This window comes from Heteronotia binoei, chromosome 11 (assembly GCF_032191835.1).
Source record: "Heteronotia binoei isolate CCM8104 ecotype False Entrance Well chromosome 11, APGP_CSIRO_Hbin_v1, whole genome shotgun sequence".
In the NCBI taxonomy this organism is placed as follows: domain Eukaryota; kingdom Metazoa; phylum Chordata; class Lepidosauria; order Squamata; family Gekkonidae; genus Heteronotia; species Heteronotia binoei.
In genome coordinates this window covers 84,193,529-84,218,519 of record NC_083233.1, presented here as the reverse complement: position 1 = coordinate 84,218,519, position 24,991 = coordinate 84,193,529, and the positions used below count along the sequence as shown (strand labels likewise).

General features: G+C 51.9%; 1 protein-coding gene across 1 annotated transcript in view; it reads right to left on the bottom strand.

Moving 5' to 3' along the window:
* Nucleotides 1-24,991, bottom strand: part of MYO18B (myosin XVIIIB) — a 156,822-nt gene that overhangs the window by 20,190 nt on the left and 111,641 nt on the right. Inside the window, 5 exon segments of the mRNA XM_060249021.1 lie at nt 1,923-1,964; nt 7,304-7,437; nt 21,442-21,627; nt 22,404-22,541; nt 24,588-24,671. Coding sequence (XP_060105004.1) covers nt 1,923-1,964; nt 7,304-7,437; nt 21,442-21,627; nt 22,404-22,541; nt 24,588-24,671 — 584 coding nt within the window.

Sequence of the window (24,991 nt, the reverse complement as noted above, 5' to 3'; positions counted from 1 at the left end):
CAACAGGGCTTCTCTTATGTTCTTATGTGACACAGAGTGTTGGACTGGATGGGCCATTGGCCTGATCCAACAGGGCTTCTCTTATGTTCTTATGTGACACAGAGTGTTGGACTGGAGGGGCCATTGGCCTGATCCAACAGGGCTTCTCTTATGTTCTTATGTGACACAGAGTGTTGGACTGGAGGGGCCACTGGCCTGATCCAACATGGCTTCTCTTATGTTCTTATGTGACACAGAGTGTTGGACTGGAGGGGCCACTGGCCTGATCCAACATGGCTTCCCTTATGTTCTTTTGCAGAGGAGGAGCTTTCATTGGTCTCTGCTCATTTCTTCACTTTGAATGCTGCGAGTCTTGAAAGGTGCCCTGGGGCTTCTGTTTTTGTTTTGCTGCTATTGACTCACAGGGCTACCCTTTTGCAGTGACCTGAGATCATGCAGAGAATGGTGTGGGGATTGGAACTTCTGTCTCCTGCCTGCTAGCACTCCACCACCGAGAATCTGCATCGTCACAGATGTGCTCAGTGGCACAGGGCAGGAGGGCACCAGAAGGTCAACTCAAGGGGGTCACCTCAGAGGAAAAAAAATGTTATGAGTACTTGGTGTGGCCAACAATGAACACCAATCCCTGCGTAAAGAAAGAAATGGAATCAGGACATCCCCTGCTCTTTATACTGTTCACCAGAGACCATGGGGTCTCTGCCCTTCAAGGGTGCTGGCTGTAAATGTTTGTGATGATGCAGCTATCGTGTTATATAGCCCCTGCCCTGCATCTCTAGCGATCTTCATATGCTAGCAATAGTTCATCTAATCGCACCCTGTTGGTTTGTTTCTTTTTCTTGGAGTCTGGTCGTTTTCCTTGACGGGGGGAGAAAGTGTCTTAGGTGGATGCTGGGAAAAGGGCTCTGGGAACAGCATATTTTGCTGGTTGGAGAGGAGAGGCCAAGGGGGAGGTTCCTCAGAAGTCTTGGGAGGGGAAGGATTCTGCAAACCCCACCCCCACTCACACCTGCTAGGGATGATGTGATTCTGCCACATGCGCTGAGGAACTGCAAGAAAAAGACATTGGACAGGAACTGCCAGACTGGCCAGTCAGATCTGCTGCCCCCCTCTGAGCAGCTCAGCCTGACCTCCAGGACTTCTCTCTGGGGCTGAACTTAAGCAGCCCATCAATGGTCCCATAGTTTGAGGAGGGGGGCCTCAGTCACAAGTTGCCCCCTCCAGTGTGGTGTGGTGCTGAAGAGCCTCTAATTCAGAGAACCAGGTTTGATTCCTCCTCCTCCTCCTCCCCATGAAGCCAGCTGAGTGACCTAGGGCTGGTCCCAGTTCTCAGTCAGAGCTCTCTCAGTCCCACCTGCCTCACAGGCTGCCTGTCGTGGGGAGCGGAAGGGAAGGTGATCAAAAGCCGCTCCTCAGGGCAGAGGAAAGTGGGGTATAAAAGCCTCCTCTTCTTCTACCTCTTCCTCCTTGGTGAATGGCGACATTTGCACACTGCTTCAGGGAATGCCAAACTGCATGCTGGGAAACATGCTGGGCCTCTTGCTGCATGAGAAAAGAGCCACGCCAGTCTCTGCAGAGGCAAGCAATGCAAATGTCCTCAGACAGACCTTTGAAAGCACTTGGGGGCTCTGGTTGGTTCATACGGAGACTGCAAAGCCTTCCTTGTCTTTCTTGCACCCCCTCCGCCCCTTGAATGCCATTGGACAGAAAGGAGGGCTAGAGTGCCTCAAAATGGAACAAATCGTCCATAATGCTCATTTGCATCACAAATGCATCTGTTCTCTCTCAGCAGCTCAACTAAACAGCAGGCAGTTGAGGATTCCAGAAGGCTCAAAGGCAGTTGAGGATTCCAGAACCTCAGAAAGTCATCAAATCCGCCCCCCCCCCCCCTTCAACACATGGCCACGACCCTCCAGCTCACTTACGTCTCTTGCCTTGAGCTGAGTGATTCTCGAGCAGTCTGGACACTGGGGGGAAAGGGAGGGAAAACCATTGTTATTTGTGCTTCAGGATTTAAATGCCAGCATAAGCCCCATGGCGCAGTGGTAAAGCTGCAGTACTGCAGTCCAAGCTCTGCTCACGACCTGAGTTTGATTCCTGCGGAAGCTGGGTTCAGATAACCGGCTCAACGTTGACTCAGCCTTCCATCCTTCTGAGGTCGGTGAAATGAATACCCAGGTTGCTGGGGGGAAAGTGTAGATGACTGGGGAAGGCAAGGGTAAACCACCCCGTAAAAAAAAGTCTGCCATGAAAACGTCACCCCAGAGTCGGAAACGATTGGTGCTGGCACAGGGGACTACCTTTAAAGTTGGGTACTCATTTTACTGACCTCAGAAGGATGGAAAGCTGAGTCAACCTTGAGCCGACTAACTGAACCCAGCTTCCGCCAGGATCAAATTAAGGTTGTGAGCACAAGCTCTGCTCACAACCTTAGTTCTCACAACCTTAACTCAGGTTTCAGGAATCGAACTCAGGACTGCAGGACTGCAGCTTTACCACTCTGTGCCATGGGGCTCCTACTACCTTCACCTTTTTATAAACCTCTGAATGCCCCTGCGTTGCTCAGGGTGGGGTGTCTGGATCAGGGTTCTACCTTCCTTGCCAGACTGCCTCACCATGCAGCACAGCTTTCCAGAATGGTGAAAGGTTTCCAAGCCCACAGAGAGGCACAATGCCAACCCCTTTTGCCTTGCTTATTGGATGCCCTGTCTCTGCTGATTTCCTTCTCTCACACCGTGTGATCCACCTTAAGCCCTGGTGGGAAAGGCGGATTATAAATAAGCATACTCACGGCCCTGGAAAAAGACCCTTCACTACCCACCCAGGGCCTGGTACTTCTGGCAGAGCAGAGGAAGAATCTGGGCTGTACTTCCAGCTTACTCTTGGACAGAGCAAAGAGAAACGTTTGGTTTCACGGAAGAAGTTCGTTTGGCAAGGGTGCCAGGCTTTTGTGTTTGTGTACATGCATCTTTCTGTTTAACTCCTTTTATTCACTTTATATAGGAGGCCCTGGCAAGGGAAAACAGGAATGTGGGTATCAAATTGGGGCTGGCAAGAGAGAACACAACCCAAAACATTTTAATGGAGCAGGCTCTGGCTTTGAAGCCCGGCTCTTGGAATGGTGCCGACACATTCACTGCTGAAGAGAAGCACAATTAATTCTCACGGCTGCCAGCCAACGCTCACTCCAACACGGAGAACATCACGGCCTCTGTTTGTAAGGCTCTCTGGATAGCTCCGCTGCCCCGTATCTTCCTGCTGAAGGCTGCCTCCTCGCAGCGCCTGCAGGTATCAGGGATGTCCAGGGCACACCTGCTGCCGTTCACTTGGAACCATCCCTTTCAGTCTGCCCAGCAATTGCCTTATCTGGGGTTTGCTAGCAGGAAAGAAGCTGAGGCTGTCAGGCTGATGAATGGCTGTGCAGAGGATCTCGATTAACGGCTGTGCAGAATATCCCAGACGGGTTCCCTGGGTAAAGATCACCGCGGGGGAGGGGATTTAACCCATCAAGGGCCATTCTAAGCAGCATCATTTTGGAAAGGGGGGTGGTAGATGTCTAAACATCACCTGAGCCAATCTCAAAGATCAAGCCAGCCTCCAACCTTCCTGAAGGCCGCAAGCGCTGCCTGCTAAGATTCTGCCTCCCAATCCCAAATGAATGCGCATTAAACCAGAGTGGAAAGCTGTCTGCACATGCTCAGAAGCCCAGAGTCCTGATGAAGCAGCTGACACTGAGCCAAAAGGATCTCCTGCTGCCTGGCCAGTCCAGGGGCCACGCTGGATCCAAGAGCATCTCCTAAATTGCTGATCTGGGCAAGTCCCAACCTGCCTGCATCAACTTCTACCCCGGAAGCGATGGATGGAGCCAGTCCCTGAGAACCAAGGAGGACACCCTGTTCTCAGTCCAGCCAACCGTGTCTCCAGCCCAGGATTCTGTTCAAGGGATGAGGTCAGCACAGGCAGACAGCTTTTGCTGTTTCTCTTGGCAACTCTGACACAGGGAATCCCTGCAGCCCTCATCTTTTCTTTATCATCTCACACTTTGGATGAGGGCTGAAGTAGGTTCTGAGCCCTACAAAGATGCTTCTGGAAATATCTCCAGCAGGGAGCCACAGCTGTCCCCAGGGTGGGGAAAACCCCTCCCTTCACCTTCGAGTCCAGCCCATTATTTCAACCCTGGGACTACACTCCAGCAGTGCTCCCTCTAAGCTGTGGAGTCTGGTGAGCAAAAATTCGACTTTGTGAGCTCCTGCATCCATGAGTGTGCTCTGGGGCCATCCTTCCTGAGCTGAGACAAAAAGGTGTGAGTCGGAGGCTAAAAAACGGTGAGCCGGCTCACACTAGCTCAGCTTAGTGGGGACACTTGTTGGCACCTGACTGCAAACTTCTGTCTGGCAAAAAGGGAGGGGGAGGGGCTAGCCATGAAGCACCACAGCACAGAGCCCTTTGTTTATCTCTTTGATTGCTAGCCCTCCGTCCCCTGCATCGCAGGATAAGGAGACAATATGATATACCAGGAATGTCGAACTCATTCGTTATGAGGGTCAGATCTGACATAAGTGAGACCTTGAGGGGCTGGGCCAAGCATATATATAACATGCTTAAAATGTTAGCATTCATTGGTCTTAAAGATGCTTTCTTTGTATTTCTCCCATGAGATCCAGGGAACGAGGCAAAGGAAGCTCTGGCTCTTTCCTGCCTTCTTCAGGGGACTCGGGGGGGGGGGCCTCAGCCAATGGAGAAAACAGAGGTTTTACTTTGTAGTTCCTGAGCAATTGAGCAAGCCTTGCAAAGCAAACTGTGATGCAGAAGGAAGCAAGAGAGAGGGAGAAGGAAGCAGATGACAGCCAGGTGCTTAGGGGCCTGATAGGAGCCCTCCGGGGGGCCTGATTCAACCCTGAACTGCATGTCTGACACCCCTGTGATATTCCATAGTTAAAACCCAAACAATCATTAAAACCCAAATGTAAACATCAGTCAGTAATAATGACTGCATAGCAATCAATAGCACCAACTGATACCTTTACTCCTGTATAAACTCCACATATGTGCCCAGTAGATAGTACTGAGGGAGACGGGCAGATGAGACGAACAATGTTAGATGGACCCAAGCAGGGGAGACCAGTACTGATAGGTCTCCGTCTTCTCAACCACAGGCCTAGGGAAACATCTCTGTTTTACAGGCCCTGCAAAACTGGATCTGGAGAGAGTTCCACCTGGCCAGCCTGGAGCAGAAAAAGCTCTCGTTCTGGTTGAGGCTAAGCGGACCTCCTCTGGCCCGGGGATCTCCAGTAGATACTTTACATAGTTTGGGCTGACAAATGCTCCAGGGGCAGCCGAATGCCTGCAAGGGGTTCTGTTCTTCTTGAGGCAGGAAGATCAGAATGGCCCCTTTGGGGAGGGAATTTTCCAAGGGGAGAGTCTAAATTCTCTAGACTCAGGGAAGATGCTCTCCTCTCTTCCATCTTGCTCTTCTCCTTGGATGGCCACAAGGCCTAAAGGACTCAGCTTCACTGAAGGACTCCATCTTGTCCATCTGGCCACTGGAGAGAAATTCCAGCTCTGAGAACCAAAGTGATGCTCCACTTTAAATGACTGCAACTTCAAGGAAGATGGGAAAGAAAGGACCCCTATGGAAGCACCAGTCGCTTCCGACTCTGGGGTGACGTTGCTTTCACAACGTTTTCACGGCAGACTTTTTATGGGGTGGTTTGCCATTGCCTTCCCCGGTCATTATACTTTCCCTCCAGCAAGCTGGGGACTCCTTTGACCGACCTCAGAAGGATGGAAGGCTGAGCCAACCTGGAGCCGGCTACCTGAACCAGCTTTCGCTGGAATTGAACTCAGGTTGTGAGCAGAGCTTAGGTCTGCAGTACTGCAGCTTTAACACTCTGCGCCACGGGGCTCTTTTTCAAGTAAAATGAGTCTGTCCTTATTAAGCATTGCTTATTCAGAAGCAAGACTGGCAGTGATTTGTATCAGGGCCTATTTGATGGCTTCCAGAAGGCTTCAGAACACTCAGACTTTGCTATGGGCTCCTTCCCATCAGCCCCACCCCCCCAAAGATGAGAATGTTTTGGGCTCAGATGTTCTTTGTTCACAATGCCTTGTAGTTATGCATGTGTAGGATATACAGCTACATCAGTGAAATAAACAACACAGGGCAGGAACCAGATTTCCCCTGGCCCTGGAGATCCACCAGCTTTCTCCACCTGCACAAAGACCAGGTAACTCAAGAAAATGAGCCAAGCTGCAAACTGCATGGGGGAAAACAGAATCCCCAGGACTTCCCAGCGCCCCGATTCCTCGGGTTTTCAAAAAGGAACTGTTAGGGTGTAACTCCAGAGCGCTCAAAGCTCACCACTTTCTCCCAGTGTTTAGTGCAAGTATGTGAACTGGGAGGGGGAGAGACCAGTGCTACTGAAGGGAAGCTCTGACCACTGTCTAGAAATGAAGATCCACTGTGGTGATCTTGAGGGATACGGCGGAGGAGCAAGCCAGTCTGTGATTCCAGTCCTGCAGTTGCAAAGCTCTGCACCCCGAGCATTCCTGCGCCCCCTGAGGCAAGCCCCTGTGCATGCTCTCCTGCCTCTCTTGCAGCTTCAGGAAGAGCTGCAGCTGAGGAGGGGGCCATGCCTCTCTCACCATCGCTTGCTGCTGCAGAGCAGATTCTGCCCGCAGGAGACACCCAGGAGCTGGCAGAGATTAGAGCCCCTTGTCTGGCACAGGCTTTGTGCAGGTTTGGCTGGGTTGCTGACACACTTGAAACAGGGCAGTTTCCTGAAAAGGAGGGGAGGCAATCTACTTGCTCCCCTCACCCCTTGCAGTAAATCTTAGCAGGATGCTGCTTGCACTGAGCGCCCTCTTCACTCCTGCATGGACCTTGTGCTGGTTCCTTCTCCCAGAGGTCCAGATTTTTAAAATTTCATTCAAGACTGACCGCCTGACTCTTGGGCACCAATCGCTTGCAGCCCTAGTGCCAAAAGCCAAGCTGGAAGCTCCCAGCCAGTTACCACAGAGCTTCCAGAGAAGGCAACCCGGGGCCACATCAGTCTGCCTTGCAATGAATCAGACCCTCTTTGGTGCATCGAAGTCAGTCTTGTCTTCTCAGGCTGGCAGCCGCTCTCCAGGGCCTCAGGCAGAAGAGGTCTTCTTGGACAGGAGATGCTGCCAGGGACTGAAACTGGGGCCTGCGTGCCAAGCAGATGCTCCCTCACTGAACCACGGCCCCTCCCCATTAAGGGAAAGAGGCAGGTATGGAAGCTCCAGGCAGCTGCCCTCCCCCCCCCCCCATATGCGTGCTCACCTCTCCGTGTCACTTTCATCGCTTGACTGCACTTCCTCCAGAGCTGCCTGCAAGTCTGCAATGCGCCGGATTGAAGTCTCCAGGTCTGCTTGCAGCGTCTGTCTCACGGCAGAAAGCTCCCCCACTTGCTTCTCCTAGTGGGACAAGAGTTCGGGGTTAGTGTCCATCCCCTGAGCAGGACTGGGATTCGTGTCCTCATCACTCCCTGCCCTGCCCCAGCTGAGCCTCCTTTTGGCCTGCAAAAGTGCTGCATGGATGGCATGGGAATGAGTCAGGGGCACGATCCTGCCCTGCATTGCCAAACAGGGGCAAATGTGCACCACAGACTCTCCCAAATCAGGCAGACCAGTGGAACTGGCTGCAAAAATGCTGGTAGGTTGAGGAGTCACAATGGCCTGGTTGCCAACAAACCCACCAGGCCTCCCTTCTCTCCTGCCCACCTGCCTGCTTCAGTGTCCTTCCACCACCTGACCTCCCTCTGATGGCGCTGGGCAATGTGTGGCTGAGAGTGCCACCCCTGTCGCTGCCCCCTGCCCTTCCCCAGTGACGCTGGGCGCTGCTTGTGGCAGGAAGGGTGTGCAGTGGAGTGCCAAACGGTTGAGGGAAAGGGCAGGCGCACAGATGGCCGCAGGGCAGGCAGGTGGGCAAGGAGTTGGCGACAGCAGGTCCTGCCAGGAGTGCAGGCGGGGTGCTGAAAGGGGCCCCACCTCAGAGGCTGCTGTCGCTGGCCCTGCTGACCGGGGGCTTCACAAGGGCAGTGAAGGAAGCCTGGCGGGTCGACTCAGGGGTGCTGGGAGGGAGGAGGCGCAGCCCAAGCGGCCAATGAATCCAGGACGGGGGAGGGGAGCAGCTCTTCCCACCTCTGCCAGTTCTCCTCCACCCAATCCGCCTCAGCTCCAGAGAGAGCAGGATGAAAAGAGAATGGCTGGGGTGGGGGGAAGAGATTGCCGCAAGCATTTTTCTAGAACTCGGCTTGCTTTCCTTTAGACCAGAGAAGGGAGAGGTGCCAAGCAAGGAATGAAGGCAGCAGCCCCCCCCCCCACCAAAAGAAGGGAAGTGGAGGGGCAGGCCAGGCCTCTCTGCAGGCAGGGGGGGCACGTTCAGAGGGCCCTAATCAACTCGCCTCGCTGGTTTCCAGCACTTAGAGAGCACTCCATTAGAAGAGCTTTCTCTCGACAAAGGGAACGGGGGTTTATTATTATTTAAAAGCAGCGGCGCAGGCAGGCGCTGCAATCCAGCCTGCTGCTCTTCACAAAGGGGCCTTTTATGCACCAAGACGCTAATTTATGCAATGGTTTCTATCTGCATGAGCCTCTTAGGGAAGAAGGGGGCTTCTTCCTTCCTGCTTTTGAGTTTTCCAAGGATTCCCCCCTCCCTGCTCTGAGTCTCTTGTTCAAAACAAAACAAAAAGAAACGTGGGATCCAAAGCGGGATCCAAAATCCCTCCCTACCAATGAAGACCGGAGGTGCAGGGCTCTCCCCTCCTGCACCGGGAAGCCACTGCTGGGAAACCACCCTCAGAGGTGGCCAGACAAGGGACAAGACGCACATCGGAGTGCCCAGGTGGCTTCTGGATGTCAGCTAGTCCACTGCTGAAAGAATGAATGAAAGGTCCAGCTTGGCGGGAGGGGGGCACAGGTGCTGGACTTCGGATGGCACAAAAGAGCTGCCACACCTGGAAAGCATCCAGAGCGCCCCCCCCCCCCGGTTGAGGAGAGGGTCAGCTCTGGCTGTCCACAAAGAGAAGGCACACCACCACCACAATCCAACTAGCAGAGGCAGGTGGTGTATTCCATCCCTGGCACAAACATCCTGGCACTCCTCCACTGCGGCCATCGACCCCACGGAAGTCTGTCACAGGCCGTCCACATCTGGAAGGAGCAACTGGTGCTCCAATGCACTGCTAGCCCCCCCCCCCACTCCCATGATGGATTTCAGCACTGGGGTGAGCCAGTGACACCGAAGCATTCTGGCCTGCAGCCCTAGGGAGACCCACTGCAGGGAAGGGGGCTGCTCCCCGCCAACCCCCCCCCCCCGGTAACATTGGGAACCCATGAGGCTTTGTTGAGTTCCCTTTGGCTCTCTCCGGGCTCCAGCTCAAAGGCAGCCGCTTGCAGAAGCAGGAGAGCAACCAACGCGATGTGCTACTTGTCATTCTCGAGGGAGGGCTGGGGTCAGTGGCAAACTGCAGAATTCTAGGCGAGGGAGCCGGGAGGGACCTGGAGCAGTAGCAGGCAGCCTGTCTTGCACAGAGTGGGTAAGTGCCACTTGAACAATGGCTAGAGAAGAGTTAATTTATTTTTTTTTGCCTAAAGAAGACCCTCTATGGAATGCAGGAGCCACCAGACAGTGTCAGAGGCAGGCAGGGAGAGATGGCATCTCTCAGGAACCACACTGTGGTTATTGGAGAACGGTGGCTGAAACCGGCAATTTGTAAATGGGAAACAGGGAAGGAAAACAACCTATTGATTCCAAATAAGCTCCATTCTTTCATCAGGGCCATGATAAAAACAAGCCATTACAATAATTCCCCCATGCGATCCCTCTCCCTTCCCCAGAAAGATGAAGTCGTAGTTCACTGGCAGGGGTCTCTCTAGAAGCCCCCTCCCCCTGCTTCATCGGAGAACGCTGGGTGGCCGAGAAGGGATGGGGCAAAATTGTCTGGCAAGGTCTCGGCATTTTGCCCCCACCTTCTCTCCTGATTCAGTGCAAAATATACCAAAGGCCCACAAGCAATTTTCTAAATCGAGGAAAAGATATTAACGAACAATGCAGTCTCCGGGGCTTTCATTAGCGAGACAATTCCTGCTCTCCTCTGCAGATGCCTTCCTGCCGCCTGCTCCTGATGCTCATAAATGGGGGGGAGGACTCGTGAGTTATAGCCTTCTGGTGGAAGTTGAAGACTGGAAGGTTTGCAAGCTGTCAAAGAGAGACAGGTGCCTCCTGGGCCCCCGATAGATGGAAGCAGGACTAGGAAGCAAAGCATACAGGAGCTGGAGTGGAGCGGGGCATAGAGGCTCATGCGGGGGAAGGCAGCAGGGTACGGTTCATCTCATCAGATCTTGGAAGCGAAGCAGGGTTAGTACCTGGGAGGGACACCGCCAAGGAAGACGCTTCCGAGGAAGACGCAGGTGGGTGGCTGAAGCAGCAGAACCACGTCTGAGTCCAGGGCCACCTTTAAGACCAACACCATTGCATTCTGGGTAGAAGCGTTCCTGTGCGGGCATGCTTCGTCAGAGGAAGGAAACGGCAAGTCGCCTGGACAGACCCTTGCTGGGGTTGTCATAAGTCGGCTGCAAGTTGCCAGCACTTTACACAAACACACACACTGAGGCTTGTGCAACAGAGGGGGCATCTGACCTGTTTGCGCCTTGCAGGGCCTACAACTAGGGTTGCCAAACTCCAGGAGGGGCCTGGAGATCTCCAGACTACAGAGATCAGTTCCATGGGAGAAAATGGATGCTTTGGAGATGCATTGTACCCTGCTGAACCCCCCTCTCCTACACAGGCTCAATTCTCAAATCTCCAGGAATTCCCCAGTAGGGAGCTGGCAACCCTAGCTACAGCAAGAGCCACTCTTAATTCAGAGGCAATGTCTGCAGCCCCTCGGCCATTCTGAAAGACTGGCTTCTCTCGCTGGCCTCCAAGTGCCGCCTCATCTCCTGACTGACAGAGATCGGCCAAACGACAATCCTGCGTGTCCCACTGGCACCAAAGGCCGGGCAGACGAGGAAGCTCCTTCACCCTCAGCATAATTTGCTTCCCTCACAACCAACTCTGGTTCACCACTGCTTTTGCCCAGCTGCCTCTTCAGGCTTTGACCTTTCTACCACCGATGCGAGTCACAGAATGTCCCTGTTCCCCTCACTGAGGGATCCCACCACTGCCACCACACAGCCTGGACTCAGCTGGGAAAAACCTGCTTCTCAGATGACTTTTGGACAGCACTAGCCTCCTATACCTAGAACAGCAGTTGTGCAATATAGTCCAAAGGCCTACATTTCTATGCCAGGGACTCATGATGTGCCCACCTGGCAGAGGGGCATTCAAGCCCGGGTAGCTTTTGCTCTTGGAAAAACATGCGCCATTTGCTCACCAAACATAAGACAAAGAATATTTCCCTTAATGTGGGCAGGGGGCAGTGCTGAATCCTTGACATTTATGCCCATAACGGCAGCTCTGCAAATATTTTCAAGCTCTCAGGCTCGTCTTGTGAGACAAAGGACTTTTTGAAGCAGGTCTGGAAACAGAGAATTAGTTCTGAAAGGAGGCTGGTGCTGCTCAGGCAGACTGCTTTATATTCAGGAGATGTTAGACAGGGATTATTACAAGTCATGTCAGTTTGTTTGAAAACCTGGTAAGTTAAGTGTGGAGGCAGTTATTTTCCATATGAAAGATAATTTAATGCCATTGCTGAGGTGGGAGTCGCAGGAGGCTACCTCTATGCCTGCAGGAGCGGGAGAAACCCCTTGGAGACGTGCACGAGGGGAATTCAACACGACAGGGCCCTGGCAAGGATGCGCAACAGGCCACACTTTGGGGTCTTCCCCACCCCCTTCCATATTGACAGCTCCATTGAAAATGTGCTGCTGCAACTCAGAACATAGCCAGGGTGCTGAGGGAGGGAGCGGAGTGTCGGTGAGAAGCACGATGAGGCCTGGAACAGACTCTCCTTCTCTTTTTTTTTTTGCCGGGGGGGGGGTGGGTATGACTTAGGCAGGGCCTTATACAGGGGCTTACAAAGGACTGGCTTCATCCTGTGGGGACTCTGACATTTTCTCTCTGCGCTGACCTGCTCAAGCTTCTACCCATCCAGACCCAGAAATCCCGTCTCAGGGCATCCCCCAATCTTGAGCCTGTGGGCACCTTTGGAAATCTGACACAGTATGGGGCACGGCCACAAAATGGCTGCTGCCACAGCTTCCCTTCCATCACACAGTGAGGATGCCTCGTGCTATGGTGGCCACTGCTGTCAAAGAATCTGCCCAGCCAACCAGATCTCCAGTGGCCAATCAGAAGCATTGCAAGCTGTTGCAGGCTGGCTCAGGCTGAGTAGGTTGAAGTTGAACCCAGCGAAGGCAGATTTCCTTTGCCTGAGTCGCAGCAGTCTGGGCAGGGAAATCCCCCTACCAGCATTTGACGGTGCACCATTACAAATGGCGCGCAAGGTCAAGAGCTTGGGGGTGCTGCTGGAGCCTGCCCTGTCAATGGAGGCCCAGATAGCAGCCACTGCTAAATCTGCCTTTTTTTCATCTTAGGCAGGTGAGACAGTTGATCCCTTTCCTGGAGCGCGGCGGCCTAGCAACAGTGATCCATGTGACCGTCACCTCGAGGTTGGACTACTGTAATGCCCTCTACATGGGGCTGCCCCTGTGCCAAACCCGGAAACTGAAGCTATGAACATATGAAGCTGCCTTCTACTGAATCAGACCTTTGGTCCATCAAAGTCAGTCTTGTCTTCTCAGACTGGCAGAGGCTCTCCAGGGTCTCAAGCTGAGGTTTTTCACACCTATTTGCCTGGACCCTTTTTTGGAGATGCCAGGGATTGAACCTGGGACCTTCTGCTTCCCAAGCAGATGCTCTACCACTGAGCCACCATCCCTCCCCCTAGCTAGTGCAGAATGCAGCGGCCAGGCTGTTATTGGGGCTCCCTAGATGAGAGCACATACAGCTGGGGCTGTGGGAACTGCTCTGGTGCACTGGATTCGGTACAAGGTGCTGGTTATTACCTTTAAAGCCCTATATGGCCAAGGACCTGCCTACCTGAGGGACCGTCTCTTCCATATATTCCCCAGATGGTACTGTGATCTGGTTCTCAAAATCTATTGACAATCCCCGGGCCGAAGGAGGCCGAACTGAAAGTGACTAGAGAAAGGGCCTTTTCGAGCTCAGCCCCACACTGGTGGAACCAACTGCCAGAGGAGGTGCGGGCCTTGCGGAGCCTTGCTGCGTTCCGCAGGGCCCACAAGACTGCTCTTTTTTAGCTGCCCATTACTTAATGATCCTACAGCATACTGGTGAAGGAATACCGTCGCCACGGAAAAACTGTACGATGTACAACATTAAGATTTTAATATTTAATCTTAGAATGCTTTTTAATTATAATGATGACTAATTTTATAAATGTTTGATTTATAATATGTATGTACGTGTAATATGTATTGTTTTAATGGTTGACGTGCCTGTTTTGTGAGCCACCCGGAGCCTGCTTCGGTGGGAAGAGCAGAATATAAATGAAATATTATTATTATTATTATTACCCCTTTTCTAAAAACAAGGGCTAGGAAAGGTGCAAGCAGGCACGATGATTCCCAGAGGCATTGTGTTGGGGGCTCTGCCATCTGCCGCACAGCTGCCCTCAAGAGAAGAGGGGAAGACACTTGGTGCCCCCCCCCACACACAATTCTTCCCTGCCTCCCCAGCATGTCACTGGCTGGATTTCTGCAGGCCTGTGCTTGTTGATCAGCAGCCACTATTTGGAGGTTGGTAACCCTACTGGAGAGTCGTAATTCTGGGAGGTCAACCCCAGGCTTCACCTGGAGGCTGGCCAATGAAAAAGAACATAAGAGAAGCCATGTTGGATCAGGCCAATGGCCCCATCCAGTCCAACACTCTGTGTCACACAGTGGCCAAAAAAAATTATATATAGATACACACACACACACATATATACACACTGTGGCTAATAGCCACTGATGGACCTCTGCTCCATGTTTTTATCTAATAATAATGTGGAGGCACTTGAGCCAGGAAGGGCAAGTGAGGCTGGGCAAAATGCCCCCCAAGTCACTCCATAAGACAGTGGTGGTGCCACCTCAGAGAGAGGCTGAGCGGGACGTCTTCACCCTTCCTGGGCTTCCTCCTCCTCCTCCCAGCCAAGGCAAAATGCTGCTGCTGCTCCCCAAGTCCCAAAGATGCAGGCTGACCATTTGCTCTAGATCAGGTATTTATCTGAACAGCTGAGCTGCAGTACTGCAGTCCAAACTCTCTGCTCACGACCTGAGTTCGATCCCAGCAGAAGCTGGTTCAGGTAGCCGGCTCAGGTTGACTCTGCCTTCCATCCTTCCGAGGTCGGTCAAATGAGTCCCCAGCTTGCTGGGGGGAAAGTGTAATGACAGGGGAAGGCAATGGCAAACCACCCCGTAAAAAGTCTGCTGTGAAAACATTGTGAAAGCAACATCACCCCAGAGTCGAAAACGACTGGTGCTTGCACAGGGGATGACCTTTTTTACCTTTATTTTGCTCTGGTTTCAACTGGAAACTATTTTAAACTACTAAGAACATAAGAAAAGCCATGTTGGATCAGGCCAATGGCTCATTCAGTCCAACACTCTGTGTCACACAGTGGCCAAAATACACACACACACACACACTGTGGCTAATAGCCACTGATGGACCTCTGCTCCATACTATCCTCAGCTGCCTTGAACCACAAGGAAAGGTGGGGTGTAGCTGTTTTAATAAATGAACAAATTTGCTTGCTCATCACCCTCCCTAACCTGGAGCCCTGGGGAGGCCTTGCCAGGCAGAAGAGACGATGCACAGAGAAAGGAGACAGTTGTCCATCTTGGCATAAGAAGGCAGACGAAGGCACCCTGGAATTTGCGAGGGTGGGCACAGCAGGCAGGAAAGCACTTCTCTGAGAAGCCGCCCCAGCCGTGATACCGCTTGGCTGCCTTGGTTGACGGCAGAGCTTCCCTTAACCCAAGGCTGAGCTGGAGGCAGCTGGTCCTATCCCAAAAGCTGGTGTGGGAGCCCAGAAGGAAGGGGGACAGGATTCCCTTTCCTCTGGAGTGAGCAAACCTCTAAGCTTCAAAGAGCTCTTGCGTTCCTCCTGGCAGAACTTGCAGGGCACTGCTTAGACATTTACCTGGCCAATGTAGACATCAAGATAATGGTGAAAGGGCTCATTGGCCTCATTCAGGGAGTCCCCACTAGAGGCTTCCCCAGAACTCTGTGCATCCTGGAGGGAGGGGGTGTCTGTGGCTCACGACTCACAGCCCCCAGCATCCCACACTTGGCAACAATTTGCAAAACAGACTATTTGCGGCAGCTGACCTAATTAGCACAGAAACCTCTCCAGCAAAGGCAGAGGACTCCAGTGATGCTATAAAGCCAGCCCTGGCCAGGTTGACACCAAAGAGGATGAGGAGATGTGCTTTCAGTTCCAAAAAATCAGCAGAATTTGCTCTTTTAACAGGGTTGCAATGACAGAGGTGGAAATTCCTGGTGATGTGTGTGTGTGTGGGGGGGGAATGGAACCCGCAGAGGGACCTCAGCAGGGCCTAATGCTGTAGAACATTCATTTTCTCCAGGGAGCTGGTCTCTGTTGCCCGGAGCTCAGTTCCAGGAGACCTCCAGGCCCCAACTGAGGATAAGCAACAAAGAAATTCAAAGAAGGAGAACCAAAAAGAAACCGTGAATGAAATTACTAATAATCCCAATAATATTCAATAGCATCGGGCAGTCAGTTTGGTGTAATGCTCAAGTATGTGAACTCTTAACTGGAAGAACTGGGTTTGATTCCCCACTCCTCCACTTGCAGCTGCTGATGTGAGCGTGAGTCAATTATAAGTTCTCACAGAGCTGTTCCTCTCAAGAGCAGTTCTTGTAGAGCTCTCTCAGCTCCACTTGCCTCACCGGGTGTCTGTTGTGGGGAATGGAAGGGAAAGGAGATTGTAAGCTGCTCTGAGTCTCTGATTCAGAGAGAAGGGTGGGGTATAAATCTAGTCTCCTCCTCCTCTTCCTCTTCTTTGGTATTTGAAGGCTTATAGTAATAATCTCAACGTAGTACAAAAGAATACAGAAGCCTTCACAAAGTTCCAGTTCAGTTTCATGCAAGGTGCAACTCTAATTATGATTTTTTTCCCCAGTTCATTGTGCCAAAATTTCAATACAGTTCATCAGTTTCCCGAAAACATTTCTCTGAAGACTTGTGCTTGTCATACTTGTTGGCTGAAGTAGTGGCTTGGAACAATAAGAAACTGCGGGAGAATATCCAGCCCCTCCCCGAAGAAGGTCCTGAAACAGACTGGCGGGCCAGCAAGCACCACTGAGGTGGTTTGAGACGCCCCTCTATAGATTCCACGCTTGCACGTTGGAAATCGATGGACTGTATTGAGCTGTAGCCCTATTTTTGAATGTTATTGGGATTATTAGTAATTTCATTCACAGTTTATTTTTGGTTGCTCTGCCCACCTGGCGAAGAGCAGCCCTTCTAAGAGACGTGTTATTCACATCCAGCCTGTCAAGAAGCAATTACTAGCCAGCCTTCCTGCCCATTCAGAAGTGACCAAAGATCTCAGGAGAAGCAGCCATTAGAAAGGGTCCAACCAGACAGAGGGTGAGAACTGGCTATTTGCTCCTGGGCTGAAGGACAGATTCAAGGCAAAATTAGGTTTCTGTCGAGCTTGGATGGCCTGGGGAAATCAGCTGCCCTCCCAAAGAGTGAGAGAATATTCAGAACATTCAGTTTCAAGGAAGCTGGCACTTGTTTGTGCCCCCCCATAGTAACTGGTGGTGCTTTTTTTGGGGGGGGGGGTGCAGCTGGCCCTTATAAGGAGCAGGAAATTGTCCAGCTTCTCCTGTCAAACTCACAGTCAAAGCTGAGAAGCCATTAAGATGTGCAGGTGAGAAGCCAAAGTGGGAATGTGTGGCGCCACCTTGGGAGAGTTTGCGATCACACCTCCCTAATTAGGAAGGATGTCTCTTCTCTCGAGATCAGCAGCTTTGCTGGGGCACAACAGGCCAGTCACCGGGAAGCTGCAACTCCAGGCCCTGCAAGGAGATTCAGTGGAGGGTGGAGTGGTTTTCTTGGGGGGGGGGGGGAGGGGTGTCTCCATCCTTCAGTCTTTGTGGCTCCTTCAAAACCCCCACTAGAGAAGAATGAAGTGGCCAAACAATGCCAGGCCTCTAACCTGTCCTATCTCGGTGAGATGATAAAGAGGGTGGCGGCAGAACAATTCTAGGCTTTCTTGGACAATGCATTGGTTGCTGTGGTTAATGGTTAAGGGTGGATTTTAAGTTGAAACTAAATCCCGAGCAGATGGAGGAGCAGTTGGTTAGGATGGCTGATGTCTTGAGGGACACCTCCCTCGTTTGATGGAGCCCAGCTGACTCAGGGAAGAACCGAGGGGTTATCTGGGATCCAGAATTGTTGCTGAAGAAGCAAGAGGATGCAGCAGCAAAAAGACGCCCTTCAAGCTTCATTCAACCCAGATTTTGGCCTCTGGACTATGGTAACGCACTCTGTGTGGGTCTCCCCCTAAAGTCAACCAGCAAACTCAGAATACTGCAGCCCAGTTATTATTGGGTGTGAGGCAGAACACGCCTTTCACACTCACCCAGCAGTCACGTCACTGGTTACTGACCAGTCACCCAGTTCAGATCAAGGTTCTGGGTATGACAGCTGCCCATTCACACACGTTTGGTTATGGCCACTAGATGGTAGGTGGATGTTTAAACTGATTTTTAAAAAAGTTTTAAGTATTTTGGAGTCTTGTGTATTTGTATTGTCCTTCTGCATAACTGGTCTAAGGGCCGTTAGGATAATAAACATTCTCTGGGGTGACTCCCACAGGAGGGAGCGGCCTGCCTGCGAAGGTCGGAAAGAATCCCACACATCCATTCTGCACAATGTGGAAGCCAGAACTGCTCAGGAGACATTTCTAGAAAAGGAGGAGGATTTTAGTCTAATGGGACCACTCAGGAGGCTGCTTCTTACGGCAACAGGATGGCAGTCCATGGCAGTGCCTGCGGTAGGTATGCCTCACCTTGCTTTTTTACTGCATTGTAAATCGATGGTGCGGTCTCATTTGGAGTACTGTGTACAATTCTGGTCAGCCCACCTCAAAAAATATATTATAGCATTGGGAGAAGTGCAGAAAGGGCAACTAGAATGACTAAAGGGTTGGAATACTTTCCCTATGAAGAAAGGTTAAAACGCTTGGGGCTCTTTAGCTGGGAGAAACGTCAACTGCGGGGTGACATGATAGAGGTTTACAAGATAATGCATGGGATGGAGAAAGTAGAGAAAGAAGGACTTTTCTCCCTTTCTCACAATACAAGAACTCGTGGGCATTCAATGAAATTGCTGAGCAGTCGGGTTAAAATGGATAAAAAGAAGTCCTTTTTCCCACAAAGGGTGATTAACATGTGGAATTCACTGCCACAGGAGGTGGCGGCAGCTACAAGCATAGCCAGTTTCAAGAGGGGATTGGATAAAAATATGGAGCAGAGGTCCATCAGTGGCTATCAGCCACAATGTGTGTGTATATATATGTGTGTGTGTGTATGCATTTGTATATATATATATATGTATATATATGCACACACATATATATTGGCACAGAGTGTTGGACTGGATGGGCCACTGGTCTGATCCAACGTGGCTTCTCTTATGTCTGGGACAGTGATGCTCTGTATTCTTGGTGCTTGGGGGGGGGGGCAAAAGTGGGAGGGCTTCTGGTGTCCTGGCCCCACTGGTGGACCTCCTGATGGCACCTGGGTTTTTTTGGCCACTGTGTGACACAGAGTGTTGGACTGGACGGGCCATTGGCCTGATCCAACAGGGCTTCTCTTATGTTCTTATGTGACACAGAGGGTTGGACTGGATGGGCCATTGGCCTGATCCAACAGGGCTTCTCTTATGTTCTTATGTGACACAGAGTGTTGGACTGGATGGGCCATTGGCCTGATCCAACATGGCTTCTCTTATGTTCTTATGTTTTCTACCTTTGTAACCCACTCTCTTCATTATGGTGCCCCATATCTTAGGAAATGTTTCTTGGCATTGTTTTCTAGTTCTGTATTTCTAGCCCTACTGCATTGCTTATTGGGTGCCGTAAACCATCCGGTCAAATTTTCGAAATAAATGTTGTAATCTCTGCCTGGAGTCTCCATGTGACGGGCATCTAGTGCAGGGGTCTTTAACTCACTTGTCATGAGGGCCAGATCTGACATAAATGAGACCAGGTTGAGCTGGGCCATATCGGGCCAGGCCATGTGTGTACCTATTTAAGATTAGGTAGCAGAAAGATAAACTTTATAAAGGACACAGACAAACACAATTAAATCTATATATTTAAAAAAATTAAAACGTGCTTTAAAAAAGCACCTGTTGGTCTTAAAGGAGCTTTCTTTGTATTTCTCCCATGGAATCCAGGGAACTGGGCAAAGGAAGCTCTGGCTCTTTCCCTCCCTCCCCGGGGGACTGGGGGAGCCTCAGCCAATAGAAGAAAGGGAGGCTTGGCTCAGGGAGCCTGGAAAAACAAGCTCTGCCTCTCCCCCCTTCCTCCCCAAGGGAGGAGCATCAGCCAGTGAAGAAAACAGAGGTTTTGCTCTGTAGCTCCTGCGCAATTGAGCAAGCCTGGCAAAGCAAGCTGTGATGCAGAAGGAAGCAAGATATAAGGGAGAAGGAAGCAGATGACAGCCAATTGATCCAGGGCCTGGCAGGAGCTCTCCAAAGTACTGAACGAACTCAAAGGTTTGACCACATGTTTGACACCACTGGTCTAGAGAATAAATAAATTACACATTTTGGTTTTGTTCTGTGGGGCTGAACCAGAGCAGAGCTCATCCCCAGATCCCCCCTGTGCTCACCAGCTTCCCACCCTCTCTGCTATGCTGCTGCCAGGCTACAACTGATGGGGCACCCAGCAGAAAGGCACCCTTGGGGGCTCCTGCCCAGCTGCTCCATAGCTTTGGAGGGGGGGGGGGGTTCAAAGGTCTGGTGCAGTCCCTGCCATCTTCACAGAAAAAGTCTCCACACTGAGAAAGACTCTTTTATGCCAGAGTTCCCGGAGAACGTCTCCCTAGCCCTGACAAGCCAATTTTGCTCTGAACAAAGAAGCTCTAGGGCCTACCTGAGTTTCTTTGCATCTGCTTTTCTGGACTAGCTTTTCCCACCCACTGTCTTTCCTCCTCCTCCAAGTCACCAGGGTAGCTCAAAATGGCTGTCCCTCCACCCTGTCCTCCCTAGCTCCTGTCAAGATCCTAGGCTTAGTGAGGCCTTCAGGCTCCAGGGAACCCTGTGCTGGTGTAGCTACAGAGCCTACATTTCCCAGGATCCCTTCTGTCCCTCTGATTGGGTAGGCAGCAGTTTTGGAGGGAAAACTTGCCCAGTGGAGACTAGAGGTGTGGTCCAGAGAGCTCTTTCTGGAAAATCTGGGGCTGGAGAGAAGGCAGCAAGAGGGCTCCCTCACCCAAGGAGTGGTGAGTCTGTTGGCATTAGGGCTGTTATTTTGCTTCATAACACCTTTACTGTTTTCATATTCAATGTTGCACTACAAGTTTTTACAACCTGCTTGTTTCTTCTTGAGCACTTATAGTAAGCCTGTTGCTATACTGCCCGGGTCCTCATGTCTCTTCAGTCATGAACAGGTGTTTGTTAAGAAGGGAGACATGGGGGTTGGGTGGGTGCTCTGAACATATATGAACATATGAAGCTGCCTTCTACTGAATCAGACCCCCCTCTGTCCATCAAAGTCAGTGTTGTCTGCTCAGACTGGCAGCAGCTCTCCAGGGTCTCAAGCTGAGGTTTTTCACGCCTATTTGCCTGGACCCTTTTTAGTTGGAGATGCCGGGGTTGAAGCTGGGACCTTCTGCTTACCAAGCAGATGCTCTGCCACTGAGCCACGATCCCTCCCACACATATGAACCTATGAAGCTGCCTTCTACTGAACCAGACCTCCTGGGTCCATCAAAGTCAGTCTTGTCTACTCAGACTGGCAGCAGCTCTCCAGGGTCTCAAGCTGAGGTTTTTCACGCCTATTTTCCTGGACCCTTTTTAGTTGGAGATGCCGGGGTTGAACCTGGGACCTTCTGCTTACCAAGCAGATGCTCTACCACTGAGTCACCATCCCACCCCAACATATATGAACATACGAAGCTGCCTTATACTGAATCAGACCTCCTCAGTCCATCATAGTCAGTCTTGTCTTCTCAGACTGGCAGCGGCTCTCCAGGGTCTCAAGCTGAGGTTTTTCACACCTATTTTCCAGGACCCTTGTTTTTTTAGTTGGAGACGCCAGGGATTGAACCTAGAACCTACTGCTTATCACGCTGATGCTCTACCACTGAGCCACCATCCCTCCCAGACAGACCCTTCCTGGTCCCCTGCTTGTGACAACTCCTCTTACCAGCTCCACCCTCCTGCGACTGGCTTCCAGTTCCCTCTGCGCCAGCTCAGCCAGGTCTGCCTTCATCTCCTCCATCCGCAGCTGGTAGTAGTGGGCATTCTCCTTTTCTCGCACTTCAGCTTCCTTTGCTTTCTCCATCTCCTCCCCCACCTTGATCACGCTGTCCCGAAGGCGAAGAACCAGCATCTACAAAGAGACTCATAGCTGGGTGAAGAGCGGCTGGACCCAACAGGCCAGTGCCCATTCCGCAGCTCTGCCCAGGCACCGAACGTGCCACAGAGCTGAGCTCCCTGAGAACTGCAGCTTTCAGTCTCCATGGCCAAATTTGTCAGGGAAGGAAAAACCGTCAGGAATTGATCAGCTGCAGCAGTGGGGATCGATACCTCAGCAGCCAGGAGCGCTCTCAATGGCCCACAGGTGCACAGCATCTTCATCTTTCTGTCCTGGGCTGGCGCATCCCCCCAGCCCCACCCACGCTTCCGGCAGCCACATCAGGGGCCCACCAGACCGCAATGCACGCAGCTGTTGGCACATCTGTTCTGGAAGCACATTGTAGGGCAATTGCCAGACGATCGGTGGCAAGACCAGTGCAGAGGGGCACAGAGACCAGAGGGCCAAGGGAGGCAGGACAACGGGAGGCCACAGCTACTCAACATCCGTGTCTCGGCCAGATTCCCTCCCAAAGAACGGCAGCAGCCGTCATCTCATGGAGGCACGATGATGATTCTCTACCCGGGGTCCTAGTCTCCCCCCACCAAACTCCAGTTCTCAAGGTCTCTATGAAATCGGCTCAACTCCCCATGTAGACCCTCCTGAGCTCTTCTGCCCTTTTTGTCCCCAAGAGCATCCTTTTGTCTGCTCACCCTCCCATCCTGCTGCCTCCCTCAGCTGGCGGCTTTCCTGGGAGGTCTCTCTTGCCCACCCACCCCCACTTCAGCCCGCGCAGGAGGCAGCCTGCCTACCTCAAAGCGCTTGATCTGAACCCTCTGGAATTCCAGCTTGTTCTCCAGGTCACAGATGAGGGCTTCCTGGCGACTGACGATGGACCGCTCCACCATCGACTGCTCCAGGTAGGCCAGCTGGGTCTGAGCGGCCTGCAGCTGCGGACAGACAGGAAGCGGGAATCCATCGGCTTTCCTGAGGCTTCATCTCCTCCCTACAACTGAGCTCCTGCTACTGAAGTCACAGGCTCTCAAGTCACTCAGAGGTCAGTATACAATAACAAGAAGAAGAAGGTGAATACCCAGACTGTGTGGAGGAAAGGAATGGAGGCCACCCCTCCCTCCGGGGCTCAACAACCTCTAACACTCTTAGAAGAGAAGAAGGCCATCCCAGCAGGTGCAAGTGGAGGAGTGGGGAATCAAACCCGGCTCTCCTAGATAACAGTCTGCACACTTCACCACTACGCCATACTAGCTCTCACTGCAGTCACCAAACTGGGGGGACTAGAGGCAGCTCCAAAAGTGGAAAGAGACAGACAACACCCTGTTCATGTGAAAAAGAACCAGAGGAAGGGGCTTTTTAAACAGTAGGCTGGCTGCAGAACAGGAGGCAACCCCCCCTCCCCACACACCACCACCTCTGCTTCACATGCCTGTCCATTCATGTCTTTCAGTATTTTCCTCCCAGTCAGGGCTAAGTTCTAGATGAAATCAAGTCTGACTTCTCCCTAGAAGCTAAAATAACTACTACTACTACTACTACTACTACTACTACTACTACTACTTGAGAGCCAGTTTGGTGTAATGTTTAAGTGCACAGACTCTTATCTGGGAGAACCGAGTTTGATTCCCCACTCCTCCACTTGCAGCTGCTGGAATGGCCTTGGGTCAGCCAGAGCTCTCGCAGGAGTTGTCCTTGAAAGGGCAGCTGCTGTGAGAGCCCTCTCCAGCCCCACCCACCTCACAAGGTGTCTGTTGTGGGGGGAGAAGATAGAGGAGATTGGAAGCCGCTCTGAGACTCTGAGATTCAGTGTATAGGGAAGGATATAAATCCAGCTACTACTGTCATTACTAATAATAATATACCTTGGTCACATTCTCCAAAGACAAGAGTCGCTGGAATGTCGAAGGCAGCGGGAAAGAGAGGAAGCCCCAACCTGAGCTGGGTTGAGCCAGTCAAGGAAGCCAGAACGGCCCCCAGTTTGCCAGACCTGAGCGAGGCTGTTACTGACAGGAGGGCCCTGCACAGACCCCCCAGGGGCGAGGGGCAGGAGTTCCCTCCCCCGCTCACGGGCTGCCTTTCGGCTTTCCGTAGGCAAGAGGCTCCCCCTGCAATGAGATGTGATTGGCAGACACTGGACTCTACTCGGCCTTTGAAAGAGGGGCACTTCCACTCTCTTCCAATAGCCCGAGAGGAGATGGTGAGAGTCCCAAGCTCTAAGCACATCACCCAACTAGGATGGGGGAGGGAGGGGGCGCTGGAGCTGGGGAAAAGTTTCTCTTTGGATTTGTAAAAAATGTGATACAAAAATAGACACGCAGCAAAGACATTTTAAAGCAGACTAAGAGAACACTGTGCACATTCCTCATTCACGCCGACCTCTGAGCCCCCAACTCTTTCCTCTTTACAAGGCTGAGTTATTTGCAATCTAAATCCGCTCTTCAGCGAGGTGCCGCCTGCAGGAAGATTTCCTCTCTGCGGCTGTTTGCGCAGGGCGATTTTGCTCCAGCTTTCTGCCTAAATTGGGGTGGGGGTGGGACGCATCTGGGCATCCAAGTCTCCTCTTAATCATCCACTTCTCTGCAATCTTTCACAGACCTGGTTTGGTCGGCTCACTGGAGAGATTTTTCAGATTTTTTAAAAAATGAGCAATTGATTAGTCATTATTGCATTAAGCGACAATTATACGTCAGTGATCAGTCTTAAGAAGCCTGAGAAAGCCCTCCAGAAGGCTCCAGGGGAGGGAGGAGCAGCCTGTCTCTGAAAACCCCCAACCTTCCAGGCAATGGAAGAATCCTAGAATCTTAGAGTTGGAAGGGACCTCCAGGGCCATCTAGTCCAACCCCTGCACAATGCAGGAAACTCACAAACACCTCCCCCTAAATCCACAGGATCCACATTGCCGCATTGCTCCTGAGAGAGCTCAGTGCTGAAAACAAAAGGTCAGAATCTGTGCACTCGTGACTACTGTGGCCACTGCGTACTTTCTCTTGCAGGCTGTGCTTCTCCTTCTTCACCTCATCCAGCTGTGTCTGTAACTCCTGGATCTGGGTGATGTCTGTGGAAGACTGGAAAAACACAGGAGAGCTCAAAACACACAAGGCCTGGAGGGATGGGAGGGCATGGATTTGGCCATCAGGGTCACGTGTTGGTTGCTGGAAGTATTTCTGACTTCCACCAGCCTCACACGTTTCCACAGCTCCCCTTCACTGGGAATGCCAGGCTGGGCTCTCTGGGTTGGGCCGCAGGACTCGAGTGCCCCTCCAGGCACTGCTGGTGCTGCTTGATGAGGCTGGCAGCTGAGTGCAGGGGGCATGGCTGCCCAAAAGGCACTGTGGCAGCCTTCCAGACTAGGGAGGGAAGGCTCACCCCTCTGGCCTCACCTGAG